At 54.3% G+C, this 20,596-nt stretch overlaps 1 protein-coding gene across 3 annotated transcripts in view; it reads right to left on the bottom strand.

The window, feature by feature from the left end:
* Nucleotides 1-20,596, bottom strand: part of DNAJB6 (DnaJ heat shock protein family (Hsp40) member B6) — a 59,087-nt gene that overhangs the window by 14,137 nt on the left and 24,354 nt on the right. For 2 of the 3 annotated variants that reach the window (XR_006820590.1, XM_046021582.1), the window contains exons 4-8: nucleotides 17,704-17,760; nucleotides 17,043-17,150; nucleotides 7,581-7,712; nucleotides 5,901-6,042; nucleotides 5,333-5,403 (exon numbers count right to left, since the gene is read on the bottom strand). Coding sequence is in view for 1 of the 3 variants with exons in the window: in XM_046021582.1 (XP_045877538.1) it covers nucleotides 5,333-5,403; nucleotides 5,901-6,042; nucleotides 7,581-7,712; nucleotides 17,043-17,150; nucleotides 17,704-17,760 (510 nt within the window). In the remaining 2 variants the exon portion in view is untranslated. The remainder of the gene's footprint in view (nucleotides 1-5,332; nucleotides 5,404-5,900; nucleotides 6,043-7,580; nucleotides 7,713-17,042; nucleotides 17,151-17,703; nucleotides 17,761-20,596) is intronic. The other variant, XR_006820591.1, reaches the window with a different exon arrangement.

The raw sequence follows: 20,596 nt of genomic DNA on the forward strand, positions 1-20,596 counted from the left end.
CAGCGCCAGGAGGTGCCTCCCGTACGCACGGCCGCACTGGGGAGCCCGACGAGGCCCAGCCCCGAGGCCCAGCCCCGCGTCCGCTCAACGCCAGCAGTGAACACGACCCGTCAGCAACACTGCCCTGACCCTCTCTTTAAAAGGAAATTTAAACCAAAACCAGGGGACATCTTCATGTTAAAACGCGGGGACACAGAACCACAACGGACGTTAGAGCCTTCCGGAGCGCACAGCACACAAAGGTGCTTCCGCCCAGCCACGCCAGTCCAGACCAGCTGCTCAGGAAGCAGAGTGCTTCGACCCCACGTCCGACCCCGGTGTGGCCACTGGGAAGGCACCGGCTGCTCGACAGAGTGCTCTAGCAAGATGGGGGCCAAGGAAGTCTTTCTTTGAAAATCCGTCCGGGGGGGGGGGGGGGGCGCCTGGGTGGCTCAGTCCGTTAAGCGTCAGCCTTCAGCTCAGGTCATGATCCCGGGGTCCTAGGATGGAGCCCCGCATCGGGCTCCCTGCTCACGAGGGACTGAGTCTGCGTCTCCCTCTCCATTTGCCCCAGCTTGAGCATGTGTTCTCTCTGACAAATCAAACAAAATCTTTGAAAAAAATAAAAGATTGATACTATTAAAAAAAGAGTAAGCCAAGGGGCGCCGGGGTGGCTCAGTGGGTTAAGCCTCTGCCTTCGGCTCTGGTCGTGATCTCAGGGTCCTGGATCGAGCCCCACACTGGGCTCCCCGCTCACTGGGGAGTCTGGTCTCCCCCTGCCCCTCCTCCATGCTCCTGCTCTCTCTCGCTCTCTAATAAAAATCTTTAAAAAATTCTCTCCCTCTTCTTCTGTCCTCCCTGCCGCATCTAAAAGAAAAAAATAGAAACAGAGTAAACCAAGAATACAGTGAAGCCACTGGATAAGAAGGCAATATAAAAACTTACTTTCTCACTCGGGTGAGATGATAAAGGAAAACTAATAAAGGAAATCAGACAGGGGTGGGTACCTGAGCTGACTGTGCCTTTCATTTCCAAGCCCTCAGGAGCACCCAAGACAGGTTTGAGAACAAGGTGCCCTTTCCAGCAGCCACTACAACCCACACAAGGTGATCCGGGCGAAAGAGCTGGAGTCCCAACACAGCGGCACGTCTACTGGAAACGGTCAAGAGGAAACGGAAAGACCTCTGGGAGAACGATGTCGTCGGCACAAACACTCCACGTAAGTTAAAGAGACGAAAAGACCTCCACGTAGGTGTGAAAGTGTAAGAAAACGAGAGAAAACTCGTCTGTGGAAAATGTAAGCTATTAAACCGGAGGTCAAAACCGAGCGGCCTTTCCGGGCAAGCTATGAAGACGACCACACAGGAGGGCCGGTGTCGACCCTCCAACAGTCCACGGGCCATGGCTCAGGGCAAGACGAGGGGAGATGGCGGGCGGGACACACGGAGCCCAGCATTCACGCTCATGTCCGCGTCCTGGCATCCTACCAGGCACCCCCGTCTCAGATAGGAGGTTATCTGCTCGGGCTACGGGCTGATCAGCAGCAACGTTCCTCACATCGGGGGCAGGCGGAGTGGCCAGCAGCCTGGCTTCAGGAGGCCCTCGGCACACCCCCCACGCCAGCTCGGTGCCGGAGGGGCGAGCGCGCCCAGGCGGCAGCAGAAGGCGGCTCCGGAACACCCCGCTTCTTCCGGCCCGACTTTGCGAGGACCCCTGCTCACGTGTGTGAGGGTGTCATGCACAGGGTATGGGTGTTCACGACACGACGGAACACACCATCAGTGCCGGAAAACACTGGTCCTTAACGTCCTCTTAGGGGAAACGCACCTCCGAACAACAGGTTGGGAAGTCACGGAGAGAAGTGTTTGGGGCAAGGGCAGCGCACAGAGCTTAGCACAGCCCCCGCCCGGACAACATGAAAATTCCATAGTTTGATGAACACAGGGAAGGGGAAGGCAAAATAAGACAAAAACAGACAAACATAAGAGAATCTTACTAAGTCTCGGGAACACACCGAGGGTTGCGGGCGGAGAGGGGTTGCAGGATGGGTAAGTGGGTGGTGAGGGAGGGTCGGGGAGGGGACGACAATTGGGTACTAAACAGGACGGATGAGTCACTCAATTCTGCCCCGGAAACCAGTAACACGGATGTTAACTAATGGAATTTAAATAAAGAATTTTAAGATGAAAAAAAAAAAACCGTTCAGGAAAAACACAACCACGTGACTCGGTACGTACGTTAAGAATTACCTACAACCAGGAAGGCTGGCGTACCGATACTCAGAAACAGTCATTAACTCTACTGCGTAACAAACAAAAAGGGGGCAATGCCTGAGAAACAAACCTCCCACAGGCGTCGGCCTACACACCACCGCAGTGTCGCCGCGTGCTGTGTGAGCAGAGCGAAGGCACCGGGAGCCACGCTCCTGCACAGGCCACCCTTCCCGCCCGCACGTCGGGCCGCCTCTGGGAAAGACTGCCGTCCACCCAACGTGCTACGATCCACCGCCCTCGCCGTACCAGCTCTGGGGCGGGGGCCCGCGCGGGGCACAGGGTCACCCCCATAACGTGGTCTTCCCCAAGCAGCAGAACAGAGGAGCCATCCCAACCTCGGCGGCATCTCAGGTCCTCCGGCGAGGCTCCTGCCACTCGCGCACAAAGGCCTATGTCCGGTGTCTTCCTATCCATGTGGGGAACGCGTTCAGCATCAGGATGTCGTCCCCAGCGGTCAGTGAGAGAGGAGAGTGGGGTGGGGAAAGGGGCACGATGGCGAGACGCTCCTCCCTCACCGCCTCAATCCCGCGCACGATACACCGCCGCTCCCTAGACTCTGAGACTGACCCTTCACTGCTCAGGGGTCCGCGCAGCAGCGAGATGCTGTCAACCGAGACGTAGCCTCAAGCCCTGCCACACCGCACCTCGCGATTACTTGGCATGAAGGAGCGACACAACGGTGCTGGCCCGGACGAACGAGACGGCCGGAGAGGGACGGCACAGCCCTGCATGCCGGGCTTCCTCAAGCGCCAGCGCCGGCAGCGGCGCCGCCCGAAGGGCCTCCAGTCCTGGCCGCTTGCACTGGGAAGAGAGTCCTCCGTTTTCTGAATGCTCAGACACGACGGAGAAGACCCATCGTCCCGGGAGCTGCCCCGTAAATGATCCATCCACCGGGGAGTCTGAGGTTGCTCGACCACAAAGACGAGGAAGGCTGTGCCACCCCAGGGCCCATGGCGAGCCCACGGGCCTCTCGGTGCCCACGAAGTCCCAGCTAGTCCTGGCCTCCGCACATCGGGGTCCCTGTGACCAACATTTCTGATACGATTATGAACTGTTCTAACTTTCCCTCCCTTGACCCTCTCCATGTCAAGACGTAGGAACTACTTTAGCCAAAAGGAAAAGCATCTGGCCTATCACCACCCCAACTGTTAATCACACTTACAACCAAGGTCTATGTCTAATTAAAGCAACCCGCGACAGCTCAAGGAAGCGCGGCATCCTCCCAGCTGACCAAGCAACAACAGAAAGGTCCCAATATGACCAGACTGGGAAATGTATCTAAAATCAAAGCGGAGGGGCATGTGGGGGACTCAGTGGGTTAAAGCTGCTGCCTTGGGCTCAGGTCATGACCCCAGGGTCCTGGGATCGAGCCTCGCATCAGGCTCTCTGCTCGGCAGGGAGCCTGCTTCGTCCCTTCTCTGTCAAATAAATAAATAAAAATCTTTAAAAAAAAAAAAAAAAACTGATGCTAAGGGGTGCCTGGGTGCCTCAGTCAATTAAGCAGCTGCCGGCAGCTCAGGTCATGATCCCAGGGTCCTGGGATCGAGTCCTGCGCCGGGCTCCCTGCTTCCCCCTCTCCCTCTGCCTGCTGCTCCCCCTCTGCTTGTACTCGTCTCTGTCAAACAAATATCTTTAAAAAAAAAAAAAAAAAAAGTAAGAATTTACACTACATTTTGCACTGCTTTTTTTATATTTTCTATGGGATTTTCTACAATACTGTTTTCAACAAAAACAGGTTTGATTCTGTAAAGACTCTGGGGTACTTGGGCAATTTCCACATGCCTTCCAATTGGGCCTGCACAGACAGAAACTTGTGTGTCATGAAGGAACTACCCCATGGTCCTCTCCTGTATTCTGGCAGGACCCTACGCTCACCCAAAACGAAGCTGAGTGGGGGTCGTGCAAACGCAAGCACGCCCAGTTTAACATGCCTGTGGCTGGAATTCCAGTCGTCACCGCTGACGGGGGCGGATCTGACACGTCCAAGAACAAAGAGCTTTAGTTTTGCTCACGTTCACATCTCTGTCACCCCATGACCTTGCCAGGCCCGTCACGTCTTCAGATGGGACAGCATGAAACGTACACTAGGAAACTAAACCTACTTGGCAAGAATGAAAAAGTGCACATAGTTCTTCCTTTCCCGTAAAAATGTCACCACAGGAGAAGCTTGAATGAATTGCTCGTCGCTATAGGAGGCACAGGAAAATCCCCACCCCCCTCCGAAAACACTGAGGAAGACGAGCGCAGGTCACTCACGTCGGCATCCGCCGCGGAACAGAACTGCCCAGGAGAGAAGGGACACCGGAGGCCCAGGCACAAAAATCATACACGGACACAAGAAGGCTACAAGCCCCACTCAGGAAAGAATGCACCAAACACGTTTGCATTTATTTTTTTTTTTTAAAGCAGATGACAAAGACCCAGTTTACTTTAAACCTAAGCTTAACATTACATATTTAAACAATTGTCAAATCTTACTAAGTTGCCAGCATTCATGCACTAGAAAAACATCCTCAATTTATTATTAAACGAGAAATGTATCACCATTAATGCATTACTATCTCTCACTACTAAATACTGAGAACTGAAATTATTTTTGTGGACGATTCATCCTGGCAATGTTCACTTCACAGCAGGCTGACTCTAGCGGCTCACGTTTCAAACACAATGGAAAGCAGGTCCGTGCTGGTGTTAGTGTACGAAAGAGTCACGGCCGCCTTGGATTACGTTTAATAAAAAAGCAAAGTGCATACAGAGATTTACAATTTTAAAGACAAGAAAACAAAACAGAACCAAAAACAAAACAAAACAAAACAAAAAAACACCAAAAACAGAAACCCCCAAACAATGGTCCTATTATGTGGTCCCAACAAGAAACTCAAAGGTCTAGGACAAACAGGGCTCTGGCGAGCTGTGTATAAATACTTTAGACTAGGTATGTTATACTGAAAGTGGAGTTCGTTTGAAATCTTCCCAAAAAAAGCGCTCATGCCGGTCCTTGGCAGTGCCCGTTACGGCTCGCGCTCCGGCCACGCGCGAGCCTGGTTACTTGTTATCCAAGCGCAGCAGCTGCTCCTTACCATTTATCGTTAAGGACTTTAACTGGCCGTTCTCTTCAACTTCTACTCTCTCTTCACCGTTCTCCACAATTCTGAAAGATAAAATGCATCGCAGACCTTTTTTTAAAATCCATACACTGAACGTTTTATTTTAAAACGGCGTCATTCCCACGGGCATGCAGGAAACCGCTCTTGCTGAGGGCTAAGAGCCCCGGGAGAGCAACCTACTAGCGACGGTTCTTCCCTGAAATGCTTTCCTCCCGACAAACCGAGCCGTGTCCCCAGCACGGCCTGGGTGCCCGCGGCCCGGCTGCCCGCACGCTCTGCGAGTGCGGACGGCCCACGGCTTTCGCCCTCCGGCCACGCTCTCCAGCTGCACGGTCACTACACTGTCACACGCTCTGAACATGGCTCCATGCGAAGACCACCTCCACTGGAGAAACACTAAGAGAAAGCTCTGACTCAGACGCTGGAGGACCCCCTGGTGTCCGATTTAACCGGACCTGCACGCTCTGAGCGCCCGCCGAGAACACGTGGCGCCCCCGGAGAGCACACCTAGTCACTTTAGAAGCACTTATAAGCACCGTACCTCTTTGTAGTGATTTTTCTGCCGTTGACCATTTTAGTAGAAGTCGATATAGACTTGAAGTTGCCCATCGCACTACCACCGAATGCCGCAGAAGAGAAGGAAGTGAGGCCCCCGTGACCCGGTGATGCGAAGGAAGTAAATCCTGCAGGAAAACGGGAAGATTAGAGACCAGTCTGTCCGGCACTCCTGTAAGGCAAGTATGAGTAACAGGAAAACCAGGGAAGAACGGATCAAACCAAGGACAGCGGTGCCTGCACAGAGTGGCCCCAGAACCACGAGGACGAGGGGGGCGGGCATGTGCTCCTCTGGAGGCCAGGGAGCCCGACAGCCCCCGGCCCCTTCTCGCACGCAGTCTCCTCTCCCCTCTCCACGCCAGCACTCTGCTGTGCGTTCTGGCGGCTCACCCTGGCAACAGCTGGCCGGCCACCACCACGCACCACGATGGAGCAGGCGGCCAGGGCCCGGGGAGGCCTCAGGAGCAGAGCGGCTTCACCAGCACAGACGCCAGAGCCAACCTGCTTACCTTCTCCTCGTAGTGTGACCGCGAAGGGGTGAACCTCTGAGTTTTTAAAGCGCGCAAACAATTTTACCTGCACACACTTACTGGAAAAGTACGGACCTACGTAATTCACCTGTGCACAACGTTCTCAATCACGGCGATCACACCAGAGGCCAGAAACCCCGGATCTCCTCAAGTCACACAAGAGCAAACCGATCTCTGAAACAGACCGGTGTGTTTCGGGAGCTTATCACTCCTTGTCCGTCTTGAAGATTTGTCCTTGTCAGGCCAGGGCAAATCCCCAGCCCCCTCAACAGGACGCTCTGCAGGGCTGCTAGAAGGTCTGCATCCACACGGAGCAGAAACACACATTTCTTCAGTGAAGCACCATTTGGTTGATGTATTCAACTGGTTTTCTCCGACTCTCCCTCGCGTCTCAGCAAATTCACCGGCAGTGCGTGGTCCCCCAGGCAAGGTTGTGCGTCCTGGTGCGTCCACACACCATCGAACCCCCCCCCCCTCGCCTGTGCGGCGCTGGCAGCGTGTGGGAAGAAGATCCTAATTCCTCAGGTAAAACACGTCATGCCCCATGCGCAGTACTCTGCTTGATGAGCTGCCCCCCCCTTTTTTTTAAAGATTTTATTATTTTAGATGATCTCTACACGCAGCACAGGGCTCAAACTCAAGAGTCACAGGCACCCCACCGAGCTGCCGGCTGCTGTAGGGCAAGGCCCCACAGTCACCCCCTCAGGCCGCACTCTGCGTGGCCAGGAACGCTTGCACAGGGTCAGAGCCCCCTTCTCGTCTCCTCAGCCTGGACCCTCCCAGAAGACGACCTATTGTTCTTACAGCAACCAAGAAGGTCAGACAAAAAAGGTTTCAGGGAGACTGTCTACATGTGGGATTTTTCACAATTATTTACCCCAAATCAAGTGACTTCTTTTAATCAGGAATTTCATGAAATGTTGACCTTTAGTAGTAAGATTAGAAGTGGATTTTCAAGTAAAACACTCTCGGGAAGCTGAGAGAGGAAAACGCAGGTTACCCAGTACAGACTTGGTACACAGGAAAAGACCGCACACGCACACGGCTATGCGAACCAGACAGACAGACGCTCCTTCTGACACCGAACGGCGCGCACGTCTGCCACAAACCGGACGTCAAATCGAAGGGTTTAATACCTGAATCAAAAGCTGGAAACCCTCCTCCGAAAGACGGAAATCCACTGAAGGCGGAGAAAAACGACCCTGTGCTCCGGTTCCTGCTTCCACGGGGGGCTCTTCGACTGCCAAAAAAGTCCTCGAATGGGTCTTCTAGAAACAAACGGACGTAGTTTTAGTTCAGCTGATTTTTCCGGGAACGGGTCCCCGCCTCGCAGCACGCTACTCCACCAGGAAGAGACTCGTCAGGATGCTGTACCTAAGCCGATCTACAGAACCACCAAAGTTCATCTAATACCCAGCAGCTTTTTTTTTTTTTTAAATATTTTTTATTTATTTGACAGAGAGAAATCACAACTAGGCAGAGAGGCAGGCAGAGAGAGAGGAGGAAGCAGGCTCCCCGCTGAGCAGAGAGCCCGATGTGAGGCTCGATCCCAGGACCCTGAGATCATGACCTGAGCCGAAGGCAGAGGCTCTAACCCACTGAGCCACCCAGGCGCCCCTAATACCCAGCAGCTTTACTTGCTCCTTTAATTCAACTCCAGCTCGAATGTATTAAGGAAAAAAATAACCAGACTGTTGATATAATCACGCTATGTAACCGATATAAAAATCGGGCTCGTTCACGTGCACTCCAAACTCACACAAGGAGCTGCGTTTTTCTCCTTCTTTTCCTCGCATCAAGATTTTACTTCAACTCAAGTGAGCACATACACCTGCGTACTGCCGGGTTCCAGAGATAATTCGGCACCCGCACGCAACCCCGCTCTCAGTCCGGCACGTGCCCTCCTTAATGCCCATCCCCCGGTCAGCACATCCCCCATCCCACCCCACCCCCCCAAAACTTGTTTGTGACCCAGAGTTAAGTTTCTTAGGGGAGTTTTTTTGTTTTTTGTTTTTTTTCCCCAAGATTTTACTTATTTGAGAGTGAGTGCGCCTGCGTGCCTGAGTGGGGCAAGGGGCAGAGGGGCAGAGGGAGGGGCAGCCGCACACTCGCCGCTGAGCAAGGAGCCCAGCGTCAGGACTAAGCCCACGGCAGTCACTGCACTGACCCAGCTGCCCAGGCGCTCTCAGGAACGGTTTCAGTGTGGCCCGTGAGTCTGAGTCGGCACTGTCCCTGCTGCCACCGCTGCGAAGACTAAAGGGGCTTCGCACTCAGGTAACTGCTTTCCATGGGACCGGGGCTACCTTCCCCAACGTAATTAAGAAATAACAAGAATGGATTACTTTAATATTAATTTACATGACAGAGAGAACACAGCAGGTGAGGCAAAATTTAGTAGCTGCTGATTCTGGGCCACAGGGTTTAAGAATTCCATCTACTTTCCTGTAAACTTGACATCTCAGAAAAAAATTTATAAAGGATTAGTCAAAGTCAAATCTGAATAAATGTTAATTGGCAGACGTTAACGATGTGTTCTGCTTTAACAGAAAATTACTAATACAGATAGGCACAGTATTCCTATGAGACACACCAAATGCTCCTGAAAAAAAAAAAAAAAAAATAAGATTAGCCCTGATATTTTTTTGGTTATCCATCAATGGGCACCTACTAAAAACATAAGAACTATACAGACTTTTTAAAAGTACACTGTGGTTCTGTGACTTAATCAGTGTTATATATTTTTTCCGGGAAATTGAGGGGCTCTGCATGAAATCAAACAAGGAATCCTACAGAACACTAAGAAAAAAACGCACGCCAGAGAGCCAGAAACACGCTCCACACCTGCACAGAAATTACAGAAGCAGCATCTGTTCTCTGGACCACCCGGCCAGAGTGACCACGCAGCGAGCACGGGCCCCACGCAGAAATGGAGTTCACCGAGCAACTGAAGTACACAGACATTCGTGACCTTCACGGTGAACTCGGCCCTGACTCGCAGACAGGCACAGAGGGCCAAGGGAAGAGCACGGGCACAGTCTGGCCTCTCAGAGCTGTTCTCAGCAAAAATCGGCTGGTCTGGCTTTATCCAATGCCACGAGCAGGAAGGTGGCCCTGAAGGACACGTTCGGAGGCACTGGTTACTGGGGCCCTCCTCAAAGATCAGAAGGAGAAGGTGCCGGAGTAGGACGAAGGCCTCTGTGCAACTCCAGGGTGGAGACGTGGCTCATCGGCCCCCGAGGAACCCACGTGAGAGTCACAGCGGGCACCGTACAGCCTAAATGCTTTTCGACAATTCAGGTAGTTGTTTTACTCATCAAACTTTGCATAATTTCAAATATTAAAGTTTTAAAACTTTAAGCCTGAAAATGAAAAGTGTCCGTTACAACAGTCATGGTGATATGAAGAAACACGTTCTTTTCTAATTTCATGCTTATGTTGTTAAAAGCTGCCGCTGTGAGACCAGACAAACCTTTGCGAGCAGCTTATCCCTGGCTGTTACTAGTCTGTGCCCTTTCAAAAAGCAGTAAGGGAGTATGTCCCGTGACCTTTCAAAATCTTCAGCCCCAAACTACATACAATCAATTTTTAAAAATCCTTCAACCCGGCAGTTCTATTTCAGGGAAATCACTCATCTCAAAGATGAAAATATTTCACTGCACTAAGAGAATTCAAACCATTAATTATATACTGAAAACTGAAAATAACCAGACTCTCCAAAAGCGGAAGTGGTCAACAGCTTTTTAAACGTACATATTTAAATGGCCCTGAAGTTCAGGCTTCAGACAAAGGCAGAAGAGGCACCCGGGTGACAGCTGACAACCACAGCAGGGGATCAACGTTGACAGCGGATTTTTCTTCGGTAGCAAGACAAATGCTGGTCATCTCCCCCCTTCACCCCATCTGTATTGCCCAAGTCTTGAGTATGGGTCATCTTTAAGAAGGATAAACATTTTTTTGTTTTGGAAATAAAGCTGTAACAGGACAACGCAACACGGCCAACCCCGCTACCAAGTATGGTGCTCGTCGCAGCCCAGCGGGCACAAACCGCAGCCGCCACAGGCGTCTCTCAGGGCTAAGGCAAGGGGGAGCAGGGGGAACGGACCCTGAGCGACGCGGGGCGAGGGGCCCTGACCGCCCCCAGCAGAACCGAGTTCACCAGAAGCTGAGCTGCGCGCAGGCCGCTGCTGACAAGCCTCACCGGCCCGGGCATTCACGTGCTCTGCACGTCGCAGGTGTCGTACTCCCCGTTCTCTCGGTACCTCGTCACCTTCACGGCGCCACCGTCCGAGAGAAGCCCACGGAAGCGGAGCCGCGCGTCGAACCTGCGTTCGTGACGCCCCCGACTCACCATCGTCGGCCCCGAGCGCGCGCTGGGCCGCACCGGCAGGCGGCTGGCCTCCCGCTCGCACCCCGCGGCTTCCGCGTGTCTCAGGACCTCCCCGCCCCTCGAGGGAGGAAGGTGAGCGCGTTTTCGGGCACACGCAGGACAGCTGTTGGCACGTTAGGGAAACGTGAGGCGACGTCGTCACTGAAGGAGAGGAGTGCGGGGCGGAGCTGACGGGGGGGCCGTGGTGCGCGGTTCTCGGGGAATCGAAGGGGCGCCAGGGCGCTCGGACGCCGGGCCGGCGGGGCTCCCGGTGCGTCTGTGCGCGAGACTCAGGCTGCGTCAGCAGACACAACGGCACACGCTGGGCGCCGGGACGGGTGGGCCTCGTCCAGGCCACTGAAGGGCTGAAGAGGACGAAAGGCCGCCCTCCCCCCAGGAAGAATCCTCCAGTCTGATGGGTTTTCGGCCGGACGCGGGCTCTTCCAGCTTGACGCCTCGGGACTCCACCCCAGGGCGCAGCTCTCCCACTCGGAACCGGCCGTCTCCACCCGCGAGCGCCGACTCCTCACAGGGAAACTTCCTCGGAGAGGGACGGACGGTCAGAAACGGAGACGTAAATACAGACCCTGCTGCTTCTCTCTGGAGAAACGTAACAGACTTCAGAAGCTAAGACCGTACTCGCCATCACTGATTTTACAAGGATCTCTACGCGGGCAGATACCAAGGCGACCCGAAACAGGCCCAGGTCTGGACCGTGAGCCAACGTGGTCACAGGAGCCCCGGCTGTGTACCCAGCACACCTTCTCTACCTCAGAGATCCTGCCAGTCTCCCCGAAACAGGAAACCAAAAATCCCTGAAGGGGGTCAGTCGTATCCGCAAGATCCTCACCAACAGCCACGTAACACGGTCACACTTAGGACAAAAAGGACACGTAACGGAACGTGGAATAATCTAGCACAAAGCGCACATCACAAATGCATGCGTGCGCGCACACGTGCCAACAGCCTTCCGGGAAAAGTCTCGAGAAGATGTTTGAAGCCATACGTGTTCTTAAGGTTTCCCGAGATTCGGTACCTGACGGACAAACGCAGAACGAGCCTGGAGAAACAGATCGATTTCCTGCTTTGACGCACACAAACTCAAGCACAGGGACCAAATCCGTCCCCCAGACTGCCGCGGCTCCCAGCCCACCGCCCTGCAGCCCGCGCGCGGCCGGAGGCACAGAGCCCAGGCTCAGGGCAGGAGACTGACGACGTGCGGTGCCAGCGGCTCCTCCCCACAGGCCTCACAGTATGAACTCCCTCCCGGGCCACACAGAAAACGGGGGCACGGGGGGGCACAGATCAGAACCGAACCTCAAACCCAGCACGCGCATTTCGAAGGAAGAGGGTCGGCGGCCCCCGTTCGACTTCCCTACACTCTCCCACAGCTGCGGCCACAGGACCTCTCCTCCACGTACCCAGGGAGTGTTTCCCTCAACTACACAGACCAAGATCCCGCGTGGGAGACACAGGGACCAAACCTACGAGACCAAAATCCCGCGTGGAAGACACAGGGACCAAACCTACGAGACACTCTGGAAACTGACCCAAGCGAGGCCACAAACGACACGAAGAGCGCAGAACCGACGGCAGTCCAGGCGCCGCCGCCCAGGAAGTGAGACCACACAGAGGGCCCGGCAGCCAGACCCTGCCCTCGGGGCTGCACATCCGCCCTGGGTCAGCTCTGCTGCTCTCCCGGCCGAGAAGAGAGCTCTCAGAACCATGCTGTCCGGCGGCCGGCCTCTCCCCTCCCGGCGGGCGTGCGGCGGGGACTGGAGGCGCCACAGGCTCGACTCGGAATCACTCCCTCGCTCGGGCTCGAAGAGCCGAGGCGCCCGCATTCGCCAGCACCGACTTCAAGCGAAATGAGCTACTTCCAAAGGCCAGCTCCACATCCAAGGAAGCACAGTGACATGCGGCCACGTTCCTCAGAAAATGTGACCCGGACAGCTAGCCCCTCCCAAGAGGAACAAGCGGGGAAGCCAGACGGGCAGCAACAGAGGCAGCAGCCGTCACTCACTCGGGACCACGGGCTCTGCGGCCGCTCCACGAGCTGCACGACGCCGGAAACCAGCCGCACACGTTCCATATCCGTGCGCACTGTCAAGTCTTACTCCCTGCCTTCTCTCCCATGACGTGTGCAGGGACACGAGTGTGACATTTCATCCCTAAGGAGTGGGGAGGCACCTGCGCCTCTCGCCTCTGCCTCCTCGACCTTCTTCGAGCACATCTCGCTGTGAAGGCTTCCCCTGCTCTCCCCTGCCCGAAGGGGCTGCTGCTGGAGTACACGACGACTCCGGGGAAAGCTCCTTTACAGGAGGGACTGTGGCCCTCCAAAATGGTGTGCAATCCCAAAGCCCCAAGCCCTCGAGCGTGACCTTTTTGGGAAGGAAACAGGGTCTTCGCTAACGACGAGGTTAAGGCGAGCTCAGCAGGGTGGTCTGAGTGCAGGAGTGCCATGTCCCGAGCGGGGGAAATCTGGACAGGGACGCACCCGCAGAGGGGCCGGCTGTGCAGACGCGCACGGACCATCTCAGGGGGCTGGAAGAGCTGCTCCCTCCCAGGACCTGGTTCCACACTCCTGGCCTCCAAAGACCAAGAGGCATCATTTCCTCTTGTCAGCCCCCAAGCCTGTGAGACTGGGGCTGCCCTAGGCCACCCAGTGGGCCCGGAAGCGCAGGCTTCTGGCTCAAGGTGCAAGCGGGCCTGTGGGAGCCCCCCGCCTCTGCGCCCAGGGCCCCACCCCTTCCCCATTCGCCTGCTCCCTCCAGGACCGCTCCGCTGTCTGAGCAAGGACGGTCTCAGGCGCTGGTTTGAACGCACAAATGTTTTATTCCACACGCGCTGCCCGCGGGCCGGCCCCCTGCGAACGCGGGTGGCCCCGCTCACAGGCCCGCGGGCAGCCCCTCCGGCTCCGGCCCACTGTCCTCGCTCAGCAGCTCCGAGCACTCCTCGCTGAGCTCCTCCACGTCCCCCACGCTCGCCTCCTCCTCGCTGGACACAAACTCCAGCTCCTCACTGAGCAGCTCGCCCTGGCCCCGGCTACAGCCTTCGCTTGGCTCATCTTCGCTACAGACATCAAGCTCCTCGCTAGAGATCACCTCCAAAACCTCGCTGTCCTCCTCACTCGGGGCGTCTTCGGCCGAGTCCTCACTTGCCACCTCCTCGAAGCCTGGGAGAGCAAAACGACGGGCTCACTACGTCAAACTGACGTCTGGGTCAGAACAGTCTGCTACCACCCTCCTCGGGGGAATGCCTCTTCCCTCCAAAAGCCCGCTGGCCCCCCCGCGACAGGCCGTGTCCCTTCTCCGCGGCTACGGCGGGTGCGCGGACACGGCTTCCGACTGAGACTGTGTATGAAGGGAAAATGGGCTGAACCAATGGGCCTCAGGAAACGGCTTTAGGTATTAAAAAGTCTGGCTCTTACTAACGTGAGAATAGAAGTAAATAAAAATACTCATGATACCGAGACAACTCTTACAAACGACAGTCCTGCTGGGGCTCTAATGACTGTAAGACGCTGGTGTTATCCGACCATCTCTGAACTGAGTCACTGGGTCCGGTAAAAGCAAACAGATGACCCTGACTCAAATGAACGCAATCCCTTCCAATGCACGCTTGGACCAGCGTTCATTCTGGTGTGCCCGGTTTCTGGGAAAGGATTCAAACAAGATCAGCTGCCTGCAAAGGCAGTACGCACACCCTCAACCTCCGGGCCAGGGCTCTGTGCAGGTTTGGGAATCCAGGTTATGCCTCTCGGGGACGGCTGTGGTCATCGGGGTATCGCCATCAGCCAGGCCCCACTGGTGCGTTCTGGGGCACGGAACTGTGTACAGTCTGCCCAGCGCCCCTCACATCTCAGTCCTTCCCACCGGCTCGCTCGTTAGTTCTTCGAAGTTTTGTCCCTTTTCATTTGGAATCAGACATAGAATTTTATATTCTGATACAAAGTACAGTTCAGAACGTCTCACGTTTTGACCTACTTTTCTCAGAGAGCAGAACAGTAGAGGGAGAGAAAAAAGGGCGAAAAATTAGGACTAAAGTTACATACCACTACAAACGGACATCACAGCAGGGCTGAGTAAAATCGGCGCAGACGCTGGTTACCCACCGCGAAACCACTGCCGGGGCAGCCAGCCCCAGCCCTGCGTGAAGACCCGACTACACGTACCCCCAGCAGGCTGAACCGTTACTTCGTACGTGTAGTAGCCGTGCAGCAGCTTCTTTTCCTGCGTGTAAATCCTTAGAGCCTGAAAACGGAAGTCACCTAGAACACCTACAAGAACGGATTGAAGATGTGTCACTGTGACCTCGTCATGGGGACACAGAGGAAACGCCTAGTCTTAAAACCTGAGCAGCTCAGTCTCTAAAACCAAGGGCCCGGAGTCTACAATGACAGCAAGACTAGTTATCGACTGAACAGGACTCCGGGTCCCAAAGAAGAAATTTCTGCCCAAGTGTGCCTCAAGTCCACAACGTCCGGGAGCTACACGTGGGCATTAAGATTTCTGGACACACAAGCCCCTCACAACGTAGAACATGTAACGTCCAGAGACTCAAGCAGCTTGTAGTGGGTCAAACACTATTCACGTCCTCATTCCCACCCAAGTACAATCTCCACACCTCCTTCTCTCTACAGGAAATGCTCAATGAAAACCACTCCCGCTGAGAAAGCTTGGCCTGTCCGACTGTTTTCCCAAGGAACACAAAATCTGGCTATAATTCAACCACTAAGGACTCTGCCAAAACAAACCATGAAGCAGTAAGGCCAGCTGGGCCTCCGGCTCGGAGATGAGCCTGCTCGCTGCCCCACCGCAGGTGCGCTCGTAACCAAACCCTTGGGGGCAGAGGACCCGCACCTGCCCGCCAGGAGAGTCCCCAACACTGCACTGCTCCCCCAAAACGACACACGTGCTGTTCGCAGAAGGTTGTAATGAGACACAGAAGAAGTTTTAACACAGGAACAGACCATGAGTTCGTTTTCTTACGTTAAGATCTGTTAGGTACGTGAAAGCCAGTTAACGAAGGATGAACGGCTCCATCTCCCATTTTAACTGGGGCCTTCCCAGTCCGTGCTCTGTGGCAGCAGGATAAAGCTCGAAAGGCCAAGCTCCTCTGCACCCCTGAGCCTCCCTGTGACACCTGGGGGTGGGAAAGCTAATTTCCGCTTGTCCACTACACGGCTATTCCGCAAGTACCCCGCCCCCCCCCCATCAGCAATTCTCCCCAAGTCAGGCCACACCACAGTGAAAAGGAAAATATCTCTGAACCCCCATGTGAAGTCAACTCCAGGGCCACAGCATCTCATAGGCCCCCATACCTACCGGACCCGGTGGCGAATTCCTCTTCTTCACGCCCAGGGTGGGCAAGGGTCCACTGGTTTCTCCCCCGTTCTGTGTATGCAGCGGAACCTCTCTTCTGGCTTCACTCGGGGAGGGGTGCAGGTGGTGCTCGGGCTCCCCAGCCAGGCTCCAGGCCACAAAGGACGGAAGCACAGGCTGGGTGCCCCCCCCCCCCCATGAGCCAACACAGAAATGGCTGCAGCCAGGCCTAGAGAGCTCCCGCCTCCGAGTTTCCCGGCACCCCAGGGCCGCTCTGGCAGTGGCGGACAGGGAGCTCAACAGGCGGCGCAACCCGTGCCCCACCCCCCAAACCTGCGTCAGAGACACACACGAAAATCTGGCATCAGGCATCAGTGCTAAGAGGTGAGGTTGGCGGGAAAATCCGTTCTCGAAGACACGGCAGCCGAACGCCATGGCCTCCTTTAGCAAAGACTACTCTCAGCCACGAGATCGGCGCTGCCTTGCTCCAGGGACGTCCTTTCTTTTCACCGACCGTGACCTCAACAGTCACAGTGCGCCACAGTTAGAGCAACAGACCAGGTTTACAGAGCCAATATCCTCTGATCAAGTCTGCTTACAAGGCCCAGTGTAGACCCAGAACAACCCGGGGCGAAGGCAGAACCTCCAAGCCCCCAGCACCTGCTTCCTTACCACTGTCTAACGGAGAGAAAAAAGGGAGGTTAACTAGAGCCAGACACGTCAGAAAACGAATACGTTCACGCCTTTATTATTTTCACATACAAGGCATTCACTCAGAAATCTCTGCCAGCGGGGAAGACAAACGGGTTTTAGAACCCCTACGCTGCGTAAACAAAGCTGAACCCCAGGGCGCGACGGTGATGGAACAGAAAAGGAATCACGGACATGCCCACGAACAATGAACTCACCGAAGAAGTCAAACGAAAACGGGTCCCTTCCACCAAAAAACTCCCGGAAGACGTCCTCTGGGTTACGGAACGTGAAGCCGAACTCAAATTGAGTGTCGAACGGAATCCCTGCGGGGTGCGACAGAGCTTTTAGTCTGTGAAGTCTTGGTTTTGTGGCTACTTCCTTGTCCACAGAACATCCTACCAATAGGGCTCATACACCGTGGGTACCTCGTGGCCTGTGGCTGATGGGGACACGTGAGCGTGGGCTTTGTGCTCTGGAAGGTCACCGCGTGGCCAACCAGCCTCTCACCGTCTCTGTAACTGCCATCCACACCGAGGAGGCAGTTTCTCTTCTATCGTGAAGCGTCAGGTACAAGCACGAAAACATTCACTGGTGCTCGTCACCCCAGTCTGTGCTCAGGCTGCGGCACTCACTTTCAACGCCCGCCGTCACGAGGACGTCTCATCAAACACACACACCCGCGTGGGGCCACCGCCACAGGCCATCAGGCGTGTGCATACCATCCGTTCTCTAAGCCCTGTGGGTATTCTGACCCAGGATCACGTACGGATCTGGGAACACAAACCTGGTGTGGCAGAGCAGGGCCCTAACAGACTCCCCATCTACAAAGTGCTTTGCTCACTTGCAAAACCAAGAGAAAAATCAACATTTACGTACCTCCACCTCCATTTAACCCTTCTTTGCCATATCTGTCGTAGATGTCGCGTTTTTTGGCTATAATTAAAAAGGAGAGTCAGTAAAGACCAAGTTCTCTTCCCCGCAATTCACCAAAGTATTTCCAGATTGTAAACCAAAGAACCAATGCAGCTTTCAAGGTTTCGGTTAAAGAGTCAGGCCTCTTACTTCAAAAAGGGGAAGAGGGAAAATCCAAGTACATCTCCTTAAAAACAAAAAAATTTTTTTAGTAGTAGAGAGTTTAAAATGTGATTATAGGGACGCCTGGGGGTGCTCAGTCATTAAGCTGCTGCCTTCAGCTCAAGTCATGATCCTGGGGTCCTGGGATCGAGCTCCACATCGGGCTCCTTGCTCAGCAGGGAGCCTGATTCTCTCTTTCTGGCTCTGCCTGCCACTCCGCCTGCTTGTACATGTGAGCGCATTCACGCTCGCTCTCTCTGACAAATAAATAAGTAAAATCTTAAAAAAAAGTTATAAAAAAATTTAAAATGTGATTATACATACTAAAGTATTTCTTTCGGCCTCCTGTGCACAGAGCATGCAACTCACACATATATTAAAATCACACTCCACGGGGCGCCTGGGTGGCTCAGTGGGTTAAGCCGCTGCCTTCAGCTCAGGTCATGATCTCGGGGTCCTGAGATCAAGTCCCACATCGGGCTCTCTGCTCGGCAGGGAGCCTGCTTCCCTCTCTCTCTCTGCCTGCCTCTCTGCCTACCTGTGATCTCTCTCTCTCTCGCTGTCAAACAAATAAATAAATAAAATCTTTAAAAAAATCACTCCACGTTCTAGAACTACTCCAATTCTAGACGTGTGCCTTCTTACTACCAGGTCTAATTCGGGGGATAAGATCTGGGGCGTGGAAACAGAATGGGGCCTCGATGGGGCAAGAAATTGATATACTAAAAGCCAGACAAGGGTGCCTGGGTGGCTCAGTTAGTTGGGCGACTGTCTTCAGCTCAGGTCAGGATCCTGGGGTCCTGGGATCGAGTCTCGCATCGGGCTCCCAGCTCCATGGGGAGTCTGCTTCTCCCTCTGACCTCCCCTATCATGCGCGCGCACTCTCTCTCTCAAATAAATAAATAAAATCTTTAAAAGAAAAATAAAAAGAAAAGCCAGACAAGGAGGCAACTCTAACCCCACAGGCTTAATCCCCTTGAAAGAGCAACAGCCCAAGCAGGCCTTGGTGAGGGTCTGCTGTGCTATTTACTTTCTAGCACGAACAACAGCACTGCGGCCCCGGACGGACGGGCGCCTTTTTTTAATGTTTTATTTATTTGACACAGAGAGAGAGATCACAAGTAGGCAGAGAGGCAGGCGGGGGAGGGGGGGGAGCAGGCTCCCCGCTGAGCAGAGAGCCCGATGCGGGGCTCAATCCCACGACCCTGAGATCATGACCTGAGCCGAAGGCAGAGGCTTTAACCCACTGAGCCACCCAGGCGCCCCAGGCGCCTTCTTTTAATGCCATGTGTTTACCCCAAAATATCAGGTTCTGCCAAATTGTGAGGTAAAATAACAGGGGTTACAGGGAAAACCACCGAAAGCCAGCTTACGGTAGCCAGAGCTCTAGTAAGAACGGGAACCACCCCGGGGAAGGTAACTTCCGGCCACAGGCTGCATAAGACAACATGAGAAACACTCTCCCTCAGAAAAGGGGGAGAAAAGAGCAACGGTGTAATCTTTATGAGAATGTAAAGATTCTCTTCCTGACAAAGAGCAAGTTTGAATTCAATTCTTAGTTTTTTTAAATCATCTAAGATTAAAAAAAGTTTGGGGTCAGTCCTCGATTTCTCTCGAGTTCCGCAAGTGCTGGTTCAGCACAAACAGGACAGAACAGCAAGATGACGACACTGAGGTCCGTGGTGCCGCCTGTCAGTCCGGTCCAGAAAACCGCTGGCGAGGACGCCGGGGGGCTCCGCGGTTAGAAGCCTCAGGCTGCAGCTCAGGCTGTAGTCTCGGGGTCCAGGCCCCGAGCCCCACCTCAGGCGCCCTGCTCGGCGGGGAGCCTGCTTCTCCCTCATCCCAGCCCTGCTCTTGAGCTCTCTCTCAAGTAAAATTTTGGAGGAAAAAAAAAAAAAAAAGCCTAAGTTTCTCATTTTAAGACCTTAATGCTACATTTTTAAAAGACTGCAATTATCCATGTTTGTGTTTTTCACTAACAGTTACTACTGAAATACAACATCTGGGACTTACTTGAAAGTCAAAGAGACGGACCAGCAGACAGAACGGGGGTGCCCACGTACTGCTGGCGGTGAGAAGGAGCTGGTTACATGGAGTTCTCTCCAAAATCAAAAATGCCTTTCACGGGACGCCTGGGGGCTCAGTCACTTAAGCGTCTGCTGTCGGCTCAGTCTGGATCCCAAGGTTCTGGGATCAAGCTCCATGTCCGGTTCCCTGCTCAGCAGGGTGTCTGATTCTCCCTCTCCTCTCCCTGTGTATTCACTATCTTTCTCTCAAGCACAGTAAAAATGCCCTTCTCTAGTGACCCTGAGCGCACAAGGACACACTTGGGGCGGGGACCCAGGCCCTGCAGCCAGTGAGTACGCCCCCACCCCGGGTGGCTGGGAGCTGACTCACACCAGGTCGTTCTGTGCTGCTCCTGGCCAGGCGGTGTCAGCAGATTTCCAGTCTTCTAACAGAGCCCCACGCTGCTCTCCCCAGCCCAGGACCCTCCCACACTCTCCCCCCCACGAACCTGCGGACTGCATCAAGCTCACCTTCCACCTGACTCAGGAGACCAGGCTAACAGATGGGACTCTCAAAAGCCTGTGTCTTCCAACACCTACACTCTGGAGCTGGGGCAGGGAACAGACACCTCAAAATTTGGAGGTCTACAGCTCAGCCGGACATTCCCAGAAATGGAGGAGGTCCTTTC

The sequence above is a fragment of the Meles meles genome, chromosome 10, assembly GCF_922984935.1.
Source record: "Meles meles chromosome 10, mMelMel3.1 paternal haplotype, whole genome shotgun sequence".
NCBI lineage: Eukaryota > Metazoa > Chordata > Mammalia > Carnivora > Mustelidae > Meles > Meles meles.